This window comes from Camellia sinensis, chromosome 1 (genome assembly GCF_055761805.1).
Source record: "Camellia sinensis isolate YWXY chromosome 1, ASM5576180v1, whole genome shotgun sequence".
Classification (NCBI taxonomy): domain Eukaryota; kingdom Viridiplantae; phylum Streptophyta; class Magnoliopsida; order Ericales; family Theaceae; genus Camellia; species Camellia sinensis.
Window position 1 is genome coordinate 27,566,069 of NC_138961.1, and position 24,413 is coordinate 27,590,481.

The 24,413-nt window shown below is 41.4% G+C and overlaps 3 protein-coding genes across 3 annotated transcripts; all 3 read right to left on the reverse strand.

Annotated features, from left to right (window-relative positions):
- Positions 1–7,697: 7,697 nt before the first annotated feature.
- Positions 7,698–8,716, reverse strand: LOC114262211 (zinc finger BED domain-containing protein DAYSLEEPER-like). Its single transcript, XM_028202565.2, has 2 exons — positions 7,932–8,716; positions 7,698–7,841 (listed from the first exon to the last, which is right to left on the reverse strand). Exons 1-2 carry the CDS (start codon positions 8,602–8,604, stop codon positions 7,825–7,827), a joined length of 690 nt encoding a protein of 229 aa, XP_028058366.2. The 5' UTR covers positions 8,605–8,716; the 3' UTR covers positions 7,698–7,824.
- Positions 8,717–8,727: 11 nt separating this feature from the next.
- On the reverse strand, positions 8,728–9,135 carry LOC145824452 (zinc finger BED domain-containing protein RICESLEEPER 2-like). The gene has a single exon (XM_082924130.1). The coding sequence runs from the start codon at positions 9,133–9,135 to the stop codon at positions 8,728–8,730; it is 408 nt and encodes a 135-aa protein (XP_082780256.1).
- Positions 9,136–9,303: 168 nt separating this feature from the next.
- Positions 9,304–9,879, reverse strand: LOC145824470 (zinc finger BED domain-containing protein DAYSLEEPER-like). Its single transcript, XM_082924197.1, has one exon. It carries the CDS (start codon positions 9,877–9,879, stop codon positions 9,304–9,306), a length of 576 nt encoding a protein of 191 aa, XP_082780323.1.
- Positions 9,880–24,413: the final 14,534 nt, after the last annotated feature.

The window sequence follows — 24,413 nt, forward strand, 5'->3', positions numbered from 1 at the left end:
GTCTATTCTGGCCCGCTGGTGAAATGTAGTCACTCGGACTGTAAGTGTTCCCAACATCACTCTCAGATTCCGCAGACTCTGGTTTGACAACCTCTTTCCTGTTCTTGATGGTCACCACCACTGGCTTGGGTTGGGTTATAGAGATGTCCATCATGCACAAATCGGTGCAATCAGGGAGGAAAACATTCGGCTTAGGCAGGTAGGAGGGTGTGATATAGATACTAGGATCGTAGGATGCGACCCCAGTGTGGATGAAATTGATTCTTTTGGGTGGTGGAACTTGGTTATGTGTGGGGAGAGGATTTGTAGTAACATTGGGTTTCTCAGGGGGTAAAATCACCCCATTATCAATGAGATCTTGAATCTCATGACGCAATCGAAAGCACAGGTCGGTGTCATGACCGTGCTGCTGGTGGAACGCACAATACTTGGCTGGATTGTGGGTGGCGGACAGTCTTTCAGGTAAGGGCCGCGGCTCTAAGGGCTTTAGATGCCCTTTTCTGATCAAAACCCCCAAAGCTTTGGATAGGGGCATATAAAGTGGAGCGAAGGTTCTGGTATTTCTGGGAGGGTATTTGGTGGTTTGAGGGTTGCTTCCAGACACACCGGAGAATGGTGTGGCTGCTGTAGTTCTTGGGGAAGGGTTGGCGGTGACCATACTCACTTCAGAAGTCCTGGTAGTTGTAGCGCCACTCGGGCCTGCATTAGTATTACGATTGAAATTTCTGCGGGGTTGCTCCCGGTCATTATCAATCCATCCTTGTCTTAAGGCGTCCTCGATCTGCACCCCCATTTCATGCAGATCAGCAAAGGTGGGAAAGGGGACTACAATAATCTTTTGCATTAGCTTCGGCTAAAGATTGCGCACAATCATCCGAATCTGGTCTTTGTCTGTGGGTCTCAAGGTCATCATCGAAGCCTTAGCCCGTCATCTGGTTACAAATTCTGAGAAGCTTTCCTTGGGTTCTTGCCTTGTTGTCTCGAGATCCCGGGTCGTGATCTCGATTTGTGTGTTGTATGAGTACTGCAGGATGAAGGCCTCAGCCATCTCGTCCCAACTTCTCTTGACGTCATCTTCCAATTTTGCATACCATGCGGCCGCTACACCCGACAGGGTCTGGCCGAATAAAGACAGCTTCTGCAATCTAGTGAGGCCCATTGGCCTTAGGACGTCTGAAAATAGTCGCAGGTGTACCATGGGATCCTCAGATCCGTCAAAACGATCAATTTGTGGCATCTTAAACCGATCTGGCAGCGTCACGGCCGTATCAGTGTATCCGTCTCCAATGTCCGGAATGGACTTCGCACCCTGAGACTTCTTGAACAGCTTTTCAAGCTTGTGCATTTTCAATGCCACGGGGTCCACCTCGGACTCGAAGGGAGAATCCGATAGGTTGATGGGAGTGGGTGCTTTGGATTGCTGAGGCAGAATCGGGGGTGGAGCTAGCCCCGTTGGGATGCCCGTATCTTCTTGGACGTTCCGGGCGTTTGGAGTCTCTTTGAGTATCGGAACCCTTAGTGGGGGAGGGACTTGCTGTGAAGTTGACGTCCCAGTTTGCTGCTGCAATCTCACAATTAACTCCGCTTGCTTACCCATAACTGTGGCTTGTTATTTCGTGAATTCTGCCTGTCGGACAGCATCCTGCTGCATCATTTTCATGCTTTCCTGAAGTTGGCGCACCATCTCCTCTAAGCTAGCCATACTATTCTGCTCTGGTTGAATTACTGGTATGCGTTCCCTTTCTGCAGGTGAAATAGGACCCTGATCCCTACTGAACTCAGGTGGGGTAGATAAGGCCCTCTGAACTGACTGTTGAACCGATGCCCTCTGCCTAGTTGCCTTCTGTTTAGTAACCGGGGGTAGAGAATGGTACACCGGTTGTCCTGCTATCAGATCCTCAGATCAGTGGAGTCGGCGACCTCTGACCCAGAGTGCTTGGGGGATGTCTACCGGGTTGGAAGCAATGATGCTAAACTACCTAGCAAAAAGATAAATAAAGCAGTAAATAAACAAGTAATCGGACGGCATAATCGCTTTAAAATAAACACATACAACATGCAGTTGGGCATTCACAATGCACAGTTCGATAAGCCGTATACACTGTTCCCCGATACTGATCACTGTTTCCTGAAATCTCTGTTCCCAAAACTGAACCCTGATATCCGCGGATAACTGATTCTCATAAACTGATGCTGATACCCTCAGGCCTAATACTCAATCTTGCAAACTGATATGCACATTCCTGTAGAGCAACACTCTAAAAGCATATAGCAGGTAAAGAGAGCCAAAAACAACCCTACGTTGGGGTAGGGTTTCCCTGTCCTATTTTGTCAGGAGCTAGGATTTCACTATGCACACAGCAGTTTCAAACAACCTATCGGGTAAGCAACCTGTCCTAGTTTGGAATGGTCACTATGGATTCCGAATATGCACTAGGTCGAATGGTCAAAAAGGGTGCCCCGGTAAAACTGGGGGTTGTGTTCCCATACTGTCAGAGCCCATAGCCGGTCAGCCTTATGGTCATGCGTTGACAAGACAAGCCTCCGGCAGACCGTTCAGGAATGGCAGATGGCAAACACGGTGTTCCTAGGCGCACCAATGCACATGCAATGCAAAGAAACACATAAGTGAAATCAAAATAGGATATCACGAGTTCGAGTCAAGCTCTCTAGAAATCCCCAGCAGAGTCGCCAGAAACTGTAGACGCGCCCGCGGAGGGGGGACCTCGCTACTACAGTTCGGACTCGATTTTTTTGTTGTCGCGGTTCTTAATCTGAACCAAAGAGTCCAAATCTGGCAAATCGTTTTGAGAAACGGATTTTTTTTAAAAAGAAGTGCCAAACATGGACTGCTTTGCCAGATACAGAGTCGCCACCTAAATATTTAAAATGGGGAAATTTAGGAAACCCTGACTCGGTGCCGAAGGCCACGTGCCCGTCATCACCAAAGTTGCCTCGGCTCGGGAACTTGGGTACGATCGGGGAAGGTCAGCTATGAGCACCCCCTCTCGCCCGGTCTGAAGACCGGCCTCTACTAACCGTGATATCCAATTTTGAAAACGTTTATGTGTTCTTAAACCGGTTATTAGCCTAGAATTACTATTGTTGTGCGTGCAGCAAACAAGTATAGACCAAATCGCCCAAATTGGAACAAAACATTTCATGTTTGTTTTGAAAAATGGCTTGCTACTCGCAAGTAGGCTAAAATGCGGATTTTGCCACCCTCAAGTGGGCTTTTAGAAAGGATGATTTTGCCACTATCTAGTGGGCTTAAAACTCACAGTTTTAATGCATTATTCCAATTTAGGTAATTCAACTTCCATCCACAGGCATTCAAGCAGTTATATCACATAAGCAACTAGCCTCATGGTAATCATGCTATCATGGCAACATTCACACGCATGCGATATGCTAAAGCATAAAAGCTTACCTAGTACTCCGTGCCAAAACAGTAAACTAGTTAGCAAAATATGCGTGTCCTAGTTCATGCTAAATTGCCTAATGCAACACATACAAGATGCAATTTAGATAGGCTCGGTTAACCTAAGCATGGCATATGTAATGCGATCAATTATCACATATTCGATTTGTAAATTGAAATACCAATGCAGTTAGCGTGATGTACCGAGCCCAATATATGTAGTACAAATGCATGAATGCACGCATGCATAGAATAAGGTATGCTGAATTTAAACATGCCCTAATCTACCATCGTAAGCAGGTAAATAAAAGGGAAGAAAGAAGTGGGGTTGGAAGACATACACACCACCCACACACACTTATTACAGATTTGCCCTCACTCGGAGGGCTCAAATAAATATTACAGTCCCAAATAATAAACAAATAAAATTATTATAGAATTTTCTAATTAATTAAAAGAAAGGATGCGAAAAAAAAAAAGGGGAGGGTGGCCACAGCCTCTGCCTCGGGGTGCGCAGATGATGCATGCTCGGAACTTGGCTCGCCCGAAAAACCCGTACCGTAGCCCTGCCGCCTTTGTTTGTACTGCCTTGTCTCTCTGAAAATTGCCCAAGTCCAGGAGCAGGTTCCTTACACTCTGCAAAGCACCACCGGCCGGACAGAATTTCCACCGGCACTCTACAATTTCCACCGGCTGTTCTTGGATTCATCGGTACTTCAATGTTTGCCGGTCGGCACCAAATTCTGCCGGTCGGCAGAAACTTCCTGCAGAAGACAGTTTGACAGCAAACAGAGAACAGAAAGTGCATGGCATGGGGTTTTCAGGCATATGTGAGCATGGTCATACTTCCTATCATGTTTTGGACTCAAGGAGGCATGTCCTTCGATCCTCGAACCATCAATGGTGCATGGTGGCTCAAAGAATCAAATTTGCCATTTGATATAAAGATGCATGCAACAAACAAAATGAGAACCGAAGCCTTATCAAGTTGGAGTCAAAGGCCCTGGTGACTGAGAATTAAGGTACATTACATCACTCGAAGTATGAATGTCCCTTGACCCTCATATTTGGCTTGACACCCCAAGCCAAATGATGCAATGCATGTTATGCTCACAAGACTCAAGATGCAACATGATGCTAAATATGCAAGACATGCCAAATGTTATGCAACGAATATGACAAGTATGCAATGCTAGCATGCAAGATGCAAGTGTGATGCAAACATGGACCAATTTACCATGAAGTTAGCATGGGACTACACGTTTATAAGACAATTATGTAGCAAACAAGGGACAAGCATGCAAAAGGGCCTTAAAGTGACAAAGGTGCAGGCCTTGACTCACCTCAAAACAACACCAAAAGTGCTCAAAATGGTGAACAAACTCTCATGTCAACATGCAAGCCAATAGACCCAAGGCTAAGGCACCAAAAGGGCCACTTCACTTCCAAGAACAAGACGAAATCATGGCATGATTTAGACAAGTAAGAACAGAGTTTTTTCATGCAAAATGGGACTCCAAAACCCTCCTAGTATGGCAGCTACAATACCTCTCATGAAACGCTACCACCAAGACTCATTCCTAGGCATAAGAGAGTACACCCTCAAGGCATAAAAGAGGTCAAGCATGCACACATACAAACATGATTCTTGGACTAAAATAGCATGGCAAACAACTTCAACTCATTAAAGTGGATCAACTAAGGCATGCTAGTGACTCATATACTTGAGGGCTCACAAGCCAAAATGCATAGCAACCATATCAAACATGTCAAACATGACCAAATGGATAACCAACAGATTTTAAGCATGAAAAAATAGTGCTAACATCTTCATGGAATCAAACCAACACATGCAACAATCATGGTCTAAACACAAGGGACATTTCTAGGCCAAATGGAGCAATACAAAGCAAGTACTACAAGCATACAAAGAGGCACAAATCCGGCCAAAAACAGAGATCCCACATGACCTAAAAACACCCAAAAAGTTCTGAAATGAAGCAAAAACCAAGCAAGCATGCATGTCACCCTTTTGGGCCACAACTCAAGGAAACAAGACCGTAAAGGGAGAGGGGTGTCCCTCCCCTATGCAAGACTTCAAACCTACTTTTTTAACACTAAAAATACACTGATTTTCAGTGGTGAAGAGATCAAGATACAAAGATGACCAAAGCTTAACCAAAGAGGCAACAAAAGTGGCCAAACAAGGCCTAATAGAGTGAGTTTGCACTCAAAACACCAAACCACCTTAATGAAAGTTCTAAAGCATGAAAATATAAGCCTTATTCATGTTATACACAAAAGCTAAATCAAAAAGAAAAATAGGTAAAAAATGATTGCAAGTTTGGGGAATATAAAGCAAGATGCTCACCCTTGAAGAACCTTTGAAGAACAAATGGTCTAGCCCTCTTCTTTTGATCAAAATCAGTCCAAAAACTCAAGAAACAACCCCCCAAGTCCCTAAATCTCGGAGCAAGGTGTAATAGTGTGTGTAATGGTGCAAAAGTAAGGTAAAAACACACTTTTGAGCTAAGAAACACACACAAAGGAGGAGAGAGAGGGAGATATAGAGATAATGTGTATCTATATCTCTAAGCTCTGGTTTTTGGTTCCAACTTTCTAACCTAGATCAAAGAGGAAGGCCCTCCCTCTTATAAGACTCCCTCTTGCAAAGCTTATACAACAAGCTTGCTTAGAGGGAGATCCCTCCATACACGTGTATGGAGGGAGACAGAGTTGGTGCCAGCTATCACAGCTGGCATCGACAAAAAAAAGTGCTGACCGGCAACAAACTATGCCGACCGGCAATAAAATGTGCCGACCGGCAACAAAATGTGCCGATGGAAGCAAAAGACCGGCCGGTGGCCTCTAGCCACTGCCGGCGGTGTGTGGGGATGCCTCACAAGGCATTCCTTGTCCTTCCAAGGCAAAACACAAGTGTTCGGTGTAAAACCAGACACTAAACGGTCAAGTTCAGAGATCTTGAGGCAGGGCGCGCGAGCCAAAACCTCCGGGAACTCTAAACGAACACATACATTAATAATCACCGAGTGTTCCAAGCGGTGACGTCCAAGTCTCAAGGACGGTCAAAAATGGGGTGTCTACATCACTGTTGCATTCATGGTGTAAAAACAACTCAAAAGATGTCACCAGGTTTTGAGAGACAATGGAGCATCATTACAAAGCAACAAACCAATCACTTGGTTGCAAATTAAACGGTGATGTGATTCAGTTTCACTATGACCAATCATATCCAACTCAAAAAGAATAATTCCATCATTGATAATGGATCTATACAGAAAAAATTTCATCATCATCATGATCACCAACGAGATCCTCTGCCCATTCTCCAATCAAGTGAGTAGATTTTGTAACACTTTCAGCCATAAAATTGAGATCTCAGAACTCTACCATGTAATGTAACACTTGTAGCAGTCAGATAGATACCAACCTTAATGAATCAGTCCCTACAGAAGCTTCAGTCCACCTGTTACATCATCAACCATTTCAGCAGGTCCTGCACATGCATGAGCATGAGAATTAGTCCAATGAACTATGGGAGACAAAAATAAATAAACTAATTTATTTTCACAATGCTAATCAGAAGAGTGACATAATTTTCAAATCAATGACACATTACCCTGTTTGGATGTTATTATTATTTTTTTTAATGCCTTTCTTTTCAAATCAACCTTTAATTGCTTAATTTGCAAATAAAGCACATCAGTAATGAAGAGAATTCCAACTTCTCAAGTCAATGCATTTAACTCCATGTACAAAACCATATAATATCAAAGAAAGGTCGGTGGATAATATGCTAGAAATAATTGTAAGTGTTGTTGCAACTTGCAAGTATCGAATAAAAAAGACTTGGCAGACAATGTGAGGGTATCACAGAACATAGTTGACACAAAATTGAGAAAAAAAAATTGCACATTGCTTGAAAGCTAATCCAAATTTATAGACTTGTTTTCAACATAAAAAATTTTCAATGTAAATCTTGATAACAATAATTAATCCTACAAATTTATAGGCCTCTAAAATTCTCAATCAATTTGCCACTCATCCAATACTTATTCACAGCTCAATCCAAGAATATCAAGCTCCAAGAAGAAAAGTTATGTAACCACATTTCACCACAAGCAGTTCTAGTAAGAGATAATTAAAGCTATATACTCACGATTCTTCCAAGTCAATAACTTTAATAGCAACCACTTTGTTAAGCTCATTATCAAACCTGCAAATTAAGAAAGCTATTACCTTAATATGCAAACAGATTATTAAATTATGTCAGATACGAATTTCATAGATCACTATAAAGGCATGGGACAAGCCCCATAATCTGAACCATATTTACCCATCTACTTCAAGTGATTCGATTCAATTCAATCCATCTACTCATGTCAGCATTCTTCTACATCTGCAATTTGAAAATAATGTGACATTAAGATATTCATAGAACTAAACTAAATAACATCTAATTATTTAAAATTTTCAATATTTCACTTACTTCTATTTTTGGTTGATTCAATCCAATCATTGCAAGTGATCAAGGCCTCCACAATATCTGGAAGTAATGAAGCACGTGTCTCATCAATCACCCTACCTCCTACACTAAACGCCACCTCTGATGCAACCGTAGTAGCAGGAACACTTAAAACATCACGAGCTATCCTTGCCACAGTAGGAAATTTTGCTTTATTCACTTTCCACCAATGTAGAATATTGAAGCTCTCATTACTTGGAAACACCAACTCCTCCAAGTATTGCTCCACCTCTGATTTTTGATAGGCATGAATGTTAGAAGCACGTTCTTGGGCATACCACGCATGAAAAGCAGCCAAACTTTCTTGTTTCGAAGAACCGACAAGCAATTGACTACCACTTGAGCTACTATTTTCAGAAACAAGTGCAATGCTACTCATAGAATCAGAAGAATCACTCCTATACTCATAAAAAAGATCAACAAAACCATTACGGACCCTCTGAATATGCTTATTAGCATCAGCACCATAAATAAGCCCAAAGTAGTATTCCACCAAGTCCATTTTAAATCTCGGATCAAGAACCACTGCAATTGCTAACACCAAAGAACATTCTTCCCAATATTTTTGAAATTTCACTCTCATTGGACCAGCCATCAATTGAATGCAATCATACTCACTTTGCTCCCATTTTTTCATTTCAAGTTGAATAAGACAAATATCGGGAAAAAACACATTTGAAGTAGGAAAAGTGGTACCACTAAAGTGAGATGTAGCATAAAAAAAAATCTTCAAACACCCACAAATCACATTTGCTACATTTCACTCATCCTCAGAAGGATTGTGCTTATATTGTTTGTCAATTTGGCCTAAGCGGTGGAATGTAGTTTTGAAATCTAATGCAGCTTCAAGCATTGAATAAGTGGAGTTCCATCTGGTAGGAACATCCATGGGGACTTTCTTTTTATGATGTAACTTAACATGATTCACTGCAACATCAAATTTTTGTTTTCCATAAGGAGACCTCCCCAAATATCTCACACTTTCTCGGATTTTTGAAATAAGACTCCCAATCACCTTCAAACCATCCAGAACAACTAAATTCAATATGTGCGCGCTACAACGCACATGAAACAATTGTCCACCCAAATGTAGTAATCCTTGGTCATGTAGCCATCGCTTTAAGAGTCTCTCCATGACATCATTATTCGTCGCATTATCAACTACCATTGAAAACAACTTTTTATCTATGTTCCACTTTAAAATTAGATCTTTGATAAAGCTAAACAAATGGTCTCCATCATGCAGGTAATCAATGCGTCTATAAGCAAGGATTTTCTTCTTTAACTCCCAATCATTAGTCACATAATGGGCAGTCAAACATGTATGGGCAAAATTCTAGTGGTCTGAAGTCCATATATCAGTTGTTAAGGTGATCTTAGAAGAGAGTTCATCCAAAAATTGATATAACTTGGCCTTTTCTATTTCATAAACATCAAGGACATCCGCTCTAACAGTGTTACGAGACACAAGTTTGAACATTGGTTGAAGATTATTGCAAAATATTTCAAAAAACTCATGCTCAGCCATGTTAAAAGGATAATTATGCTTGATTATCATCCTAGAAAAATCCATGTGACTTCTCTCTTGATCGAATTTAAAAGTTGTAGCCTTAGGAGTAGATTCAGAAGCAGCCTTACTAGCATTCCTAGGGGCATTTGGCCCTTTAAGTACTGGACATGTCTTTGACAAATGATTTTTTAAATGATTAGTCCCTTTCCTACTCTCTCCAACAAATTCCCTATTGCAATGCTTACATCTAGCTATGTCATTTCCACTAGGTCCTTTAAATTTGACAAAGTCATCCCATACCTTCGAAGTTAGTTTTCGAATCCTCTTTGTGGATCCTTGAGATACATCGTCATCCAACTCGGTATCATCAGGAATAATAGGTTCGCTATAATCCGAAGACATCTCCAATAGTAACTGCAGACAAGCACAAAACAGTGTGCACCAAACACTTCAATTTGGAAATTATATAGATTTGTGTGCATGTGATCATTCTACTGAAGGGGAGAGGGGGGGGGGAATGAAGTTCAAGCTAATTCACAACCCACACCCCATTTCGTCTCTATAAATCCAACACCAAACATAGCATAACTGAAATAAATTAATTTGGAAATTACTATCCAAAAGTCAACAGAAAAATTTACTCTCAGATTCATAATGGAAAAAGACTTCAAAGCAATTGAGCCATTGATGTTATATATATTGAGTAACTCAAAAATCTTACCTTTCTTTGGTTTTAAGAACATTTCACTACTCAAACAAAAAAGACATTTCTACTGATTGAATTTGTCATAATATTCCTTCTAAGAAGAACATCTCCAATAGCAATTTTGTTCAAAAAAATCCAGTAAGTTTTCTCAATTAAGAATTACATATGTTTTCACCCTCAAAGTTAGAATTCTGGATCGGTCATTGTGTGGGTAGATATAGAAAAATCAAAACAATGAAGACCCAATTGAAGAGTAAAAGAGAAAGGAACCGGGTTGGACATAGAAAAAACCATGAATCACTCTAACAAGTATATATGATATTACATTCAAACAAACAACCCAAAGTACCCATCAAATAACAAATATATAGAGTCTCAAAAACATCCAAGAAAATGTTTCAGAATTGATTTTCCATTAAAACAAACAAACCAGACCTCTTATATAAAGGAGAAACACAAGGCAGCACAAAGCAGAAGAATACCTAGATCAGAGAAGTCGGAGAAGAAGACGAAGAATAAGTATTAAGGCTAAGATATCAACTCCTTCCCAGTATTAAAGGCTAAGATATCAAACACAAACGGATCAGAGAGCTCAACGAAGAATACCTAGATCAGAGAAGTCGGCGAAGAAGATGATGACAAATAGATTTGATACTAACCAGAGAGCTCACCGAAGAATACCTAGATCAGAAACAGCATAGGGCTCGATTTGGCTAAGTTCATCGGCATCAATCGGAGCAGGAAGAGACGATGAGAGAGAGAGAGAGAGAGAGAGAGAGAGAGAGAGAGAGAGATTTGATTATGAGAGAGATCTAGGTTTTTTTTGATGAGAAATGATGAAGAGACAATGAGATGAGAGATTTGATTTGGTTTTTGAGAATTCAATGTAATCGGATTGGGCAAACAAATGGACCGGATTGGATTTATCCGAATCCGATCTGTTTTTAAATCGCGCTATGCGGATACGGACTAAACAGATATTCGGATTCAGATATGTTTAAACGGATCGGGTAAATCGGGTCGGATTCGGATCGGATTCGGGTTATACCCGATCCGTTGACAGGCCTACTAAAAAAAAAGACCCTACCCTTGTCTCAAGAAAGATTGAATGAATTAGCTCTGTTATCTATTGAAAATGATATAGTGGATAAATTAGATTATACAAACTTAATTAGTAATTTTGCAGCTAAAAATGTAAGAAGAGTAATGTTTAAGTGATACTTTATCGTAGTTGGTTCAATTTTTATTTGGTATTATAGCTTTGCATTTTTTTCTTTATTGTAAATTGGATTTTGCCATTTTAAATTCTTATAATAATTTCTTCATATCTTAATCCATATAGGTAAATTTTTGTATTGATACTCACAAATAATAACTTGTACATTTTTACTATTTATAATATTACTCAAAATTTTTGTTTGATAAATATGTATAAGGGCTCCTTTAGAAACTTCGCCTACGCCCTATAGAATTCAGGGCCGGCTTGTTTTGTACATTCCTGAACGACTCATTTTTGTTAGAGGAATTATAGAAATTATTCTATGTTCTTGAAGCAAGTTTAGATGGTGCTTTAAATTAAAAGTGGTTGGTCTAATATAGTATATATCTGTTGGCTACACATTTTGTACTAAGCCAGTGACAATCCGACGCGTGGCGAAGTGAGGGTAATATGAGGAGACCAGGTAGGTCTTCGATCCTGATCATACACGTGGCAATTAATATTGGTTGTTATAAGATCTGAGTAGTAGCAAATCAACAAAGAGACGTACAGTGACGTGGCTTCAACGGTTGCTCACATTTCAAATTCGAATATAAGGGGGAAGCCTAACTGCAAGTGAAGGCGTAGTGGAACTACTTATAAGGAAGCATGATCAGCAACTACGGAGGAGCAGTTCGACGGTTTGAAGTACAATTCGATGGTTATCTTCGGAGAGTATAAATAGCAGGAAGGACTTCAGAGAAGGGAGGGAGAAAAATCTAAAGAATCACTTTACATATTCCAGTGTTATTTCCTGTCCTTTATATTCCTGTATTTTTAGTTTCTGTGCTGCACTTCATTTGTAGGAGTAGTTGTCGAGTATATTGCCGCAGTAATTCTCTACGGAACTGAGATCATTGTAAGTTCTTTTTGTACTAATGAAATACTCAAGTTTAGTTAACTGTTCTTATGTTCAAATTTTCTGAAGTTAAATTACCAGTAAGCCACCAGTAAAAGTCCTCTTTATTGAGGCCGAAAGAACCATAACACAATCGTCTGAATAATTGTTTGGTAATTCTGTAAGGACTGATTGATCCTTGCTGGCACGCTCATAATTACGAAAGTAACCTTCGAAAGCCGAAAAAGCCAACATATATTTTTGGCACGCCCGGTGGGACCTTTTAAAAAAAAAAATGGCTAGACGTAGGAGACAAGGAGAAAATGAACGTTTGGAAGAAGGCGTGGAAGGAGAAGTGGAGACATCCAATCCAGAGGATAATGTGATCACACATCCTGTGGAAACTCCTATCCTATCAGAACCCATGGTCGAACAGACCAATACCTCAGAGCAAATACCATTCGTTCGTAATAGTGGACGAGACCAAGGAATTGGACCATCCAGTGTCCCATCTACTCAGCCAGTCAATCCGTGGGGCGGCTTGGTAGATGCCATGGGACAGCAATTAATAAACACAATGGAAAGGTGGGCAGTATCCTTTTTGGATCGAATGAATAACCACCAACCAACGAATGTAAGACACATAGAGGAGGTGAATGTCCCTCAGCAAAGATTAGCTAGAGACAAACAGCCTATGCAAGCTAATGGACATTCTAATGGTCAAACTAGTAATCAGATTCATGAAAGATTACCACCTCAGTCTTGGTACGAACCCATTTCGAGGCCTGTAGCAGGCCAGAATGCCTCAATGTTCAACAGTGAAGCCATGCAGATTGGTGGATCTGGCCCGGTACAAGAAAATGGCATAAGAATGATTCCAAATCCCACATTCGAAGCCATACCTGGTACCAGGGGGTACAATAATCTTGTATTCGAATTTATACCCGGGGGATTGGAAGGTTTTCCTACAAGTGGAAGGGATACAATACCTGTTCCAGCACCTTTCGTGGGTCCTTTCGCAGGACAGGCTCAAAGAGGTTACCTACACCCCCAACAACACCCTCTACCATAGGGACAGCCAGTCCCAAATGTACCACCTTATGGACCAAGAGGACCACAAGCACAAGTGTGTCCACCAAATCCTGTGTTTGTTCCCCCAGTGGTGGTTCAGCAGGCACAAAATATGGTCCCTAGGGACCAGATCACTGAGATAGTTAGGGAGTTGTGTGGACCAATGGCTCGGGGGGTCCAAACCCCCGTGTATAGAAAACCATACCCAGAATGGGTCGATAGGGTACATGAATATCCAAGAGGTTTCAGGATACCAGATTTTGTCCTCTTTCATGGGAACGGAAACCAATCCACAGTAGAACATATTGCTAGGTTTGCTGCTCAATGTGGTGAATTTACCAACCATGACTATATAAAGTTGAGACTATTCCCAAATTCTCTGACCGGAGGAGCATTTGTATGGTATATTAACCTTCCACCTAGCTCCATCCAGACTTGGCAGCAAATGGAAGAGGCATTTCATGCCCAGTTCTTCCAATCAGAGCCAGAAGTTTCCATGGCAGACTTGGCCAGATTGAGTCAAAGGCCTGAAGAGAAGGCCACTCAGTTTATTTCCAGATTTAAGAGGGCTCGAAATAAATGTAGAGTAATCTTGCCAGAAACTGAACTTGTAAGATTGGCCCAAAATGGCCTAGAGTTCAGGCTTCGAAAGAAGTTTGATTCAACAGAGTTTAGAGATTTAGTGGAACTGACTTATAAAGTATCTAGATATGAAGTATTACTAGAAGAGGAACAGGATCGAAATAATGCATCATATAGGACATACTACAAAGATCCTAATTATGAGATTGATGCGGCAGAGATTGTGGGAAAAGAGCCTATGATCTGTGAAGCATTAATCCATAAAGATACAACAATTGACCAGCAGTTTAAAAAGAAAGATCTCCACAGGAAATATTCTTTCGACTTAACTAAGGCAGATGACATTTTTGATCATTTGCTTGCGGCCAACTTCCTTAAGTTACCAAAGGGTGTTAAAATTCCATCTCTTGATGAACTTAAAGGAAAAATATATTGCAAATGGCATAATTCTTGGTCTCACTCGACTAAAAACTGTGTTGTTTTTCGAGACAGGATCCAAGAACAAATTCGGAAGGAGAGTTTGAAGTTCCCAGCCAAAGCTGAAAAAGTCATGGGGATCGATAGCAATCCATTTCCAGAAACTGGAGAGGTGGCAGCCAATGTCATTATGTCAGACTTTCAGAACTTGTCTCTGAAAGAATTGGAGGAAGTCAATGTACAGATGCATGTGGCCAACCAGACAGTAACCAAAAAAGACCTTAGAAGTCCACCAGCCATGGGACGAGATTTCCCACATCAGAGGGAAGACTCTGATGAAGAAGCACTGGATGATGACTCCCTAGAGGCAGCCGTAATGCAACGAATGTGTCCCAGGTGCAGACTGAGTTATAAGTGGTTGAAAGGCCTTCCAGTCGATGGGAAGCAGTATTACAGGGATGTGCAGAGGCGTCCCAAGCCAACCAATGCTTATAACAAAAGGCCGTATTCGGCTAATGTTAGGCAGCAGCCATTAGTGGTTGAACCTGCAGTTAACAGAATATATGCTAAAGGCAAGAGGCCCTTCTATGAGTCCAGATCACCTAACTATTACAGATTAGAGAGTAGTCATTCTGAAAGAAGGCTGGAGAAGAGTTCAGGTTTTGGTATCAAAGCCAGGAATTGGCCCATTGGGCCAGCTTCACGAAAGACAGAAAATGATCACCATCACCGAGAACCTGAATTAGGCTCAAAGCTTGGAGACAGGGCCAAACAATTGTCTTCACAGCCAGCTTTGAAGGTGACCTCGAAACAAGAAAGAGGCGATTCAACGTCTGAGTCAGTAAGTTCGTGGGTACCTGGAGTCCCAGATTGGTTTGTGATGCAAAACAAACCTAGGGAACTGCCTTCCCAAAGGAATTTTGAAAATCAAAGTAGGATGGTTAAGCCTCCTTTGGTGACCCCCAATAACTGGGTATTGCTGAAACACCCAAGAACGAGGGAACCAGATATGGTCCCCGTTATTTCCAGATCACAAAGGAGAAAAATTCAGCGTAGGTACACCCAATACCAGAGAGACCTGAAAGAAAGTGGAGAAAGTTCTTCGATGATCCATATAGGAGAAAAGAAGAATCAAAAGTCAGACTATAATTCAAAGCCAGTTACACAAAACGAGGTGGACCGCAGCAGAGAACAGTTGGCCAAGGTTCATTCTGAACTAAAGGCCAGAGAGAAGGAAAGTCTAGCAGGGATGGAGAAAGCTCTGATGGAGAGTGGCAGCGAAACGGAAGAAGATAGTGGCGTTAGCCAGAAGAAAGAAATGGTGGAAGAAGAAATGTTCGAAGCCTTCATGGCTGAGCAAACATTTCTGGTTGGAAAGCCAGCTGAGGAAAATCATTCGAGGGGACCCGTTAGCAACGAAACACCAGAATGCATCATGCAGGATGTTTTTGAAGAAATTGACCAAGGTGACCAAGGGGGAAAACAGGTACAGCCAGCCATCCAGTTTGGCTCGTTTCCCCCGGTATCAGTAAACATGGTACACATACTACCACAGGAATTCCAAGCTGGAGATGAGAATCAAGAGGGGCAGGAAGCTGATCCAATTCCGGTCTCTAGTGAAGATTCACAAGCGAGTATGGTGCAAGATAATTTCGAAATGGTTACCCCAATGGAAGCTGAATATGAGAGCAAGGAAGTGGTAAGCATTAACCTCTCGTATCCATTCGAATATCCCTCGAATTCCATGACGCAGCATGTTAAGCCTTTGTACATTAAGGCTTTCTTCGATGGGGTTCAGTTAAACCGAGTCTTGGTGGATAATGGAGCGGCGGTGAACTTATTACCGAAATCTTCCTTGAAGAAATTAGGAAAGAGGAATCCCAGGTTGATTCCGACCAGTACGACCATCGCTGGTTTTGCTGGAGACAAGCAGATGGCCCAGGGAATTCTACCCATCAACCTGAGTGTGGGAACCAAGGACTGCATGACGGCGTTTTTCGTCATCGATAGCAATGCGAAGTACAATGCTTTACTTGGTAGAGATTGGATCCACACTAATAAATGTGTGCCTTCCTCTTTGCATCAGAAAATGATAATAGCTCTAGGTAATGGGAAGACGGAGGAAATTAATGCAGATCCTCAACCTTTCATAGCCTGTGCGGATTTCGTAGAAGCCAAGTTGTATATTGATGGCGTGGCACCGCTTAGTATACTGATGGAATTCGATGGCTCAGCCGAAGTAACGGCTGATAAGGAGGTAGCACACCTGAAGCAACTAGTCCAGGAGAGTGTTGATGATGAGCTAGTGGTTAAAGATGACAATGATGCCTGGTTATAGGCAGCGAGATGAAGCACCAGAAGCCAGGTCTTTGGCTTTAATCAAGTTTTCAATATTGGACATAAAGTCAATAGTCCAGAAAGTTCGAGAGCAGGAGAAAGAAGTCATGACGATTGGCTGCAAGCGGGAGCAGCAACAAGCCATAGTCTTAACTCTTGATAAATACTGTGCATTGGACATAGAAACAAAGGTCCAAGAGATACAGGAAGAAGAATCCTTTTGGACAGATTTTGTCCATGAGGAGAAAAATAAAGAGGAGGAATCAAAGAGCCTGGAAGCAAAACACATCAAGGAGATTCCTGCGGAGTCAGAGAAGATCAAAGAAGGGGTTCCAGTAGGTACTCAGATACAAGACCCCTTAGAAGAAATAAATTTGGGGGAAGATTCTGTACAACAACCCATTTATATAAGTGCTTGGTTGAGTTCTCCCGATAAGGACCAGTTGTTGGTTATTCTAAGAAGATATAAAGATTGTTTTGCATGGTCATATAATGAACTACCAGGATTGGATAGGTTATTAGTGGAACATAGGCTTCCCATGAAGCCTAACTTCAAGCCATACAAACAAAAACCAAGAAGAATGGGTTCAGAGGTGATCCAGAAAGTCAAGGAAGAAATTCTTAGACTACTCAAGGCAGGCTTTATCAGAACAGCCAAGTATGTTGAGTGGCTATCTAATATTGTACCTGTAGTCAAGAAAAATGGCAAAATGAGAGTATGCATTGATTTTAGAAACTTAAATCTGGCACTCCAAAAGATGAATATCCTATGCCTATAGTAGATTTGTTGGTAGATAGCTCAGCAGGACATCACATTTTATCAATGATGGATGGACACTCAGGCTATAACTAAATCTGCATTGCGAAGGAAGATGTTCACAAGACAACATTTAGGTGCCCTGGGAATATTGGGACCTTCGAATGGGTTAAAATGCCGTTTGGCCTGAAGAATGCTGGGGCCACATATCAGAGGGCTATGAACACTATCTTTCATGACCTTATTGGTGGGTATTTGGAATGTTATATTGATGACATTGTGGTTAAATCCCAATCTATGGAGGAACATTTGTTTCACTTAGAGGCAGCCTTTGAAAGAATGAGAAGGTTCAAATTGAAGCTTAATCCTCTTAAGTGTGCTTTTGGCGTATCATCTGGAAACTTCTTGGGCTATGTAGTACACAAGAAGGGAATACAGATCGACCAGAATAAAGCCAAAGCCATCATTGAAGCCAGACCTCCATCAAGTAAGAAAGAATTGCAAAAGTTCTTTGGTCAGGTTAATTTTCTTCGAAGATTCATTTCTAACACTGCAGGGAAAACTAAAATTTTTTCTTCTTTATTAAGGCTGAAAGATAAAGAGGAATTTGTGTGGACAACGGAGCATCAAAGTGCTTTCGATGGAATCAAAGCCTACTTGGCCAACTCTTCGGTACTGATGCCACCAAATGGCATTAAGCCTTTGAAGTTGTACATAGCCGCAGCAGAAGATTCATTGGGAGCTTTTTTGGCCCAAGACAATGAGGAAGGCAAGGAGCAAGCTGTGTATTACCTTAGTAGGTTTTTAAATTCTTGCGAATGTAAATATTCAGCTGTAGAAAAGCTTTGCCTTGCATTGTATTTTGCTGTAATGAAATTAAGATATTACCTTTTGCCTACAACTGTCTTGGTAATTGCAACCACAGATTTGGTTAAATACATGTTATCTAGACCTATGCTGAGGGGAAGAATTGGCAAATGGGTATTAGCCTTGTCAGAATTTCACTTAGAATATGTGCCCCAAAGGGCAGTGAAAGGACAAGTTTTAGCCAATTTTTTGGCAGACCATCTATCTCAAACAGAGAGTCAAGAAATAATGGAACTCAGTATGGCTAGTGTCGAACCATGGCAAATGTGGTTCGATGGATCGAAAGCCAATGGCCTAATTGGAATTGGTATAGTAATCAAGTCACCACAAGGAATTGAAACCACACATGGTTTCAGAATAGATGGAACTGCTTGTTCTAATAATCAAGCTGAATATGAAGCTTTGATAGTAGGATTGAAAATTCTTATTGGATTACAAGTACATGCAGTTGACGTATTTGGAGATTCCCAATTGGTCGTTAACCAAGTAAAAGGGATTTTCAAGTGTCAAAGTATAAGTATGCTGCCTTATTATGTCGTCGCATTACATTTGCTCTCTCAATTTGAAATAGTAAATGTAACTTATGTCCCAAGATTCTTGAATAATAGAGCTAACGATGTGGCACAGAAAGCTTCGAATTTCAAGAGTAAAGATGGTACCCATTGGGATGTAAGCCAAACGACATATCAAAAACCTATACCTCCTTTGTGTGAGAGGAACATAGTCCTGGAAATCAACTATAATGATCTGCAGGAACAGGATTGGAGACATCCAATAATACAATACCTGGCTGGCCCATCTTCGAAAGCTAGCAGAAGAGTTAAATTGCAATCTACGCAATATATCATATACAACAATGATCTCTACAAAAGAGGGGGAGATGGTCTATTGTTAGAATGTTTAGGGCCAAAAGAAGCATTAATAGCTATGACTGAAGTTCACGAAGGTATCTGTGGTGCACATCAGCCTGGTGTAAAAATGAGATGGCTGCTTCGAAGACATTCCTATTATTGGCCGACTATCCTTAAAGATTGCATAGAATATGCAAAGGGCTGCCAGGCATGTCAAAAGCATACATGCAGTAGTAAAGCCTTGGCCATTTAGAGGATGGGCCATGGATATGATGGGGAAAATACACCCTCCCTCTTCGAAGCATCATTGTTTTATTTTGGTGGCTACTGATTATTTCACCAAATGGGTCGAAGCCAAACCATATAAAGCTGAAGATCAGACGGAGGTTATTGGGTTCATTAAAGATTTGATTCATAGATTTGGCATCCCACAAATGATAACGGTCGATAATGGGACTGTTTTTGATGGGAAAATGGTGAAGTCTTTTGTGGCTGAGTTCGGGATTAGCCTTATGAATTCCACTCCATACTACGCACAAGCCAATGGTCAAGCTGAGTCATCCAACAAGTCCTTAAAAAAGGGAATACAAAAAGTTGTGGAAGATAATCCGAGAGATTGGCATAACTTATTGTTAGATGTATTGTGGGCTTATAGAACTTCCCCAAGGTCAAGCACAAGAGTCACTCCTTATGCCTTAGTTTATGGGCATGACGCAGTGTTACCAGTGGAGATTAATGTTAAATCCTTAAGGGTAAGATGCCAAGACCAGTTAGATCCTGAGCAGTACTATCAAAGTATGTGCTTGGAATTAGAAGATATAGATGAAGCTAGAATTTTGGCATTAAATAGCATTCTCTTTCAGAAGAAGAAAGCAGCCAAAAATTATAACAAGAAAGTCAAACACATTAGCTTTGATGAAGGTGATTTGGTGTGGAAAACAATACTCCCAATAGGGATTAGAAGCCATAGATTTGGCAAATGGTCACCTAACTGGGAAGGACCATAGCAAATTCATAGAGTTTTGCCTTTTGGGACATACCATTTGAAAGATCTGAGTGGTTATGTGCATCCCAAAAAGATTAATGGCAGATATTTAAAACCTTATTTTCCAACTATTTGGGAAACACAGGGAACAAAATAAACAGTGAGCACAAGAACATAAACAAGGAAATACTTTATAAAGAGTCGAGTACATTGTGCCACAAGTTGGCCCAAAAATCATTACAATGTTTTAGCTGTTTTTGTACAACAGATTTCCTATTTGTAAATGATGCAAACAGTTGAATAGCTGCAGTCATATCTTTCTTTTGATCAGCCAGTCCTTGATTGGTGATTTGCAGTTTGAGGTCAGTTCGGAGTAAGGCTTGATTCACTGCAGAAAGCTCCTCTTCGAGTTGAGCCTTCCTTTCCAGCAATTGAGTTCGGAAGTGAGAGGCAGAGGAGTGTTGTTCCTTAAGCGTTGATACTTCAGTATGCACTTGAGAAACAAAACTTTGATCTCTGACCAATTTCTCATCTGCGGCCTTGGCAGCATGACAGATGCTGATGTAAAAATCAATGGTAGCTGCTGCCTGGGATAGGTGGTTAGAGACATCCATACCAGACTGCTCAGCAAGTTTGCAGCATTGAAGAAACCCGTTTTTTATTATAGGCCTTTGTAGAGCCTTGAAGGGAATCCTCGAAAAAGAAAGTAGCAGGTCTAGACAGGTGTCCAAGTCTATCGAAGGCACAGAAGGTTGGCTGCTAGAGGAAGGAGAACTCTCAAAGATTTCCAGCAAAGAATCAGCTAAAACTAATGGCTCAGTCTCCTCATCGAATGTTGGAGAAGTAGAAGTGATGTCAAAAAGACTAGCAAATCTTGCTTCAAAAATATCAATCTCATCAGTAGACATGAGGGGAGCAGAAAGAGTTTCCTTGGGAGACACAGAAGATTGCATAGCAACAGGAGAAATGGGTGGAGCATCTTTGATGGTCTCCATGATCCTGGTCACCAATGAATCAAGAGAAGGAGGGCTGGAGCTAGGTAAAGATGGTGAGTCACGGATTGGAGAGCTGTCAGCACTCATCAAAGACAAGGTAGCACTTGGAGCCTCCTTGGAAGGGGAGAGAGGAGCAAGACTTAGTAAAGAAGTAGATTGAGGAAAGTCAAGAGTCAAGTAAGAAAGATAGGGAGCTAAACCAAGAGGAAAAGGTACAGGAATGCTTGGCCTCAGGAAAAGGGTAGAAAATCTAAAGCCCAAAAATGGAAGTATGGTCTGAGTAGTCCCTGTATCCTGCGTCTGATTTGCCTCGAATGAAACTGAGAGAGGTTTCATCGGGAAGATGAGCTCAGAAGTTGCTGCTGCATGAGGAAGAAATGTAAGGCAATGCCAAATCTTGATACCAAGGGCTAACAGAGGGAACAATCGCAAAAAAGCATAAAATTACCTGCTCCAGAAGTATCGGCGATAATGGGGGAACTGTGAAGGGTGTAAGCTCTGGCAGTCTGTTGTCATCTTACAGTTTCCCTTTGTAGTGTGTCAGCAGCAGCAGGTTCATCTCTCAAAAACTGTTGCTGCCGCCTCTTCTCAGCTCTTTCAAAGACAATCATGGCTTTAGGATGTTCTTGCTCTATTGTCTTGATGGCTGCTTTTTCGATAGTATTTTCGACTGAGATAGGAGCGGGAGCAGACACCTTTTTTCTCTTCTCAATGGCCTTGGCGATTGTCTCAGAATCAGAGTCTTCGACCATATTGGAAGGAGAAACAGTCATCTTTCTTTTCCTTTTCCTCTGTATTGGCAGGGTCTATTTTTTCTCAATTTCTTTCTCAACTTTTCCCTCAAGTTCTTCAAGCTGCGATCTAGATTCTAGAGAAATGAATTCATCTTCTGACTCTCTGGCAGTTACCGAGTCGGATGGAAAGACGATCGCCTTCTTCTTTCTTTTTAAAAATAACTCTTCCTCTTCATCTGATCCTTCCTTTTCTTCCCTTTGAACATTGGATGTTCCTTTCTCGAGTTCAAAAAGGCTCATTTTCTTTTGTGATGGGCCACCTCCACAAAAGAAGAATTAAAGATAAGGCAAAATGCATTATGAAAGACGAAAGGAGAAGAGAAAAGAGTATACCTTTCTTCGAGGCAGCCCGAGTGACTCTGGGAGGAATTGAAGCAGCAGGAGCAGCATGTGCCAATTCTGAAACAGTGGAAGAAGTGACCTCCCCGATTTCTTTGGGCTTGGTCACATCTAACACTGTTAGTAGGCTTAAAGGTGGAATGGCCAGATAAATCTCCATGTTAGTCACTCACCAGTTTTGGTACCTCTTCAACACGGTACCTTGGGGAATGAAAGGAGTGTATTCAAAGTTGGCCAAGTCTTCTACAAATTTCAAAGTTGCTTCTTCTAGCCTGGTTTTCCGGACTTTCAAGTCCCTTCTGGTGAGGCTGAGATTTGTGTTGCTACAGAGGGGTATTGGGACTCCTTGTGAAAGGCCAAATTGTCTAGCAAACTGGGCTGGACAGTAAGGTTCAGCAATATATTTATATGCCTTCGGGTTTAAAGTCTCGATAAATAGCTCTCTGGGAATTAGAATGGAAGCCCAGATATCCTTGTGAGCAAGCAAAGTACAAGACTGGTCACTCAGAAAATTCCTCAACCAAGATGGACCAATGGAAGGTTCGAAGGGACAAAAGCGGTAAGCAGGAAGGGAGGCTGGAAGCTGATGAAAGAAAGAGAAGTAAAAAGCAAAGGTAGAAGGGTAAAGTGAAGCATTGGCTATCTTTATGCCATGAGTAAGAGGGTTTGGCTCGGAAAATTTAAGGCATTTGGATTGTAATTCAGTAAAATAGGCGAAAAGCCAAAACTGAAGGATCCAGAATGGCCCCCCTTGATTAGCATCTAAGGGTTTCTCACAAAAAAGGGAGCAAACTCTATATACATGCCCTAGAACATGTGGGGCTAAGGCCACCTTTTTCTGTAAAACAAAGGCTTTGGCAAGAGGGGCAAATTCAGGCATAATTCTCTGAGAAGAAGTGCAAAAAAGGAATTTACAAAGCCAATACAATAAGAAAGAAAAAAATTCCCTATCAGTCACAGGGCCCTGTCTTTTATTCTCAGCCCTAGCAAAATCACTATAAGATGAGTTAAGGGAGGGGAGAGAGAAGGGGACCGCTAAATCAGGATAATCTGGTCCAAAAGGGGTGCCAATAGGAGATAGTCCCAGTAAATGGCAAATATCAAGAACAGTAGGGGCCATCATCCCACATCTAAATTGGAAAAAGTTAAAGACAGGATTGCAAAAACATAGAGCAGCGGGAACAAGGAAAGGGTCTTCTAAAATAGTTACCCTAGACAGTCTGAGAGCATCGAGAAGGCAGAGTTCTTGAAGGTCCAGGGTCCTAGCAGGAATAACCCGATCATACCACTCTTGCCACTCTAGTCTCACCGTGGGCCAGCATCGGTGGGGGCGATTCATTCTCCAGTTCCTCCAGTCAAGACCACCTTCATAGAGAAGACATTGGTTTTCCAATCGGGGGTACAGGGCTGGAAGCTCAGTGAAGACTTCTTTGAATATGGGCCTGAGCACATAGTCTGACTGCACATGGCGACGAGGGACAAAGATGCGTCCATCAATAGCGCTCTTCTCCCCAGCTTTGTACTTTTCGCATTCCGCGTCAATAATTCTCTTCAGGGCCACATATGGGCTCATACGCTCTACGACTGATACTGAAGGAGAAGCCATTGACGGTATGTTTTTCTTCGGGAAAGGAAGTAAAGAGAAGCCGACGATTGATAATAAAAGGGGTTTGTGCGATTAGAAGAGCAGGTGATTTCAGAACACGAAACAAAAGGGTTTTTAAAGCCCTCGTATTTGAAAATATATTACATGAGCTGTTAAATATTAAAAGTACGAGTACAAAAGCTTCCTTAAACGATGATGCTTTTGGAGGGAAAAACAAAGCCCGGTTGTTAAGGCTAGCTTCGAAGTAAGATATTTTGCTTCGAAGCTGAGTCAAACGGCTTCGAAAACAGAGAAGCCAGCTTCGAAATGGGTTGCCCTACCCAAGAAATAAAAATACTCGAGTATTTATTTTGAAAAGGGCTTAAAGACCTGTTTCTTGAGTTTCTTTAATAAAGGTAATGTCCTTCGAAGCAAAACTTGAGTTTCTTTAAGGATGGGATTTGGTGTTCGAAACATCAAAAGCAATAATGACAATGACTAGATGTTGACTATGGTCAAAACAGGTTTTGAATGTAAGATTGTTAGATTCGAAG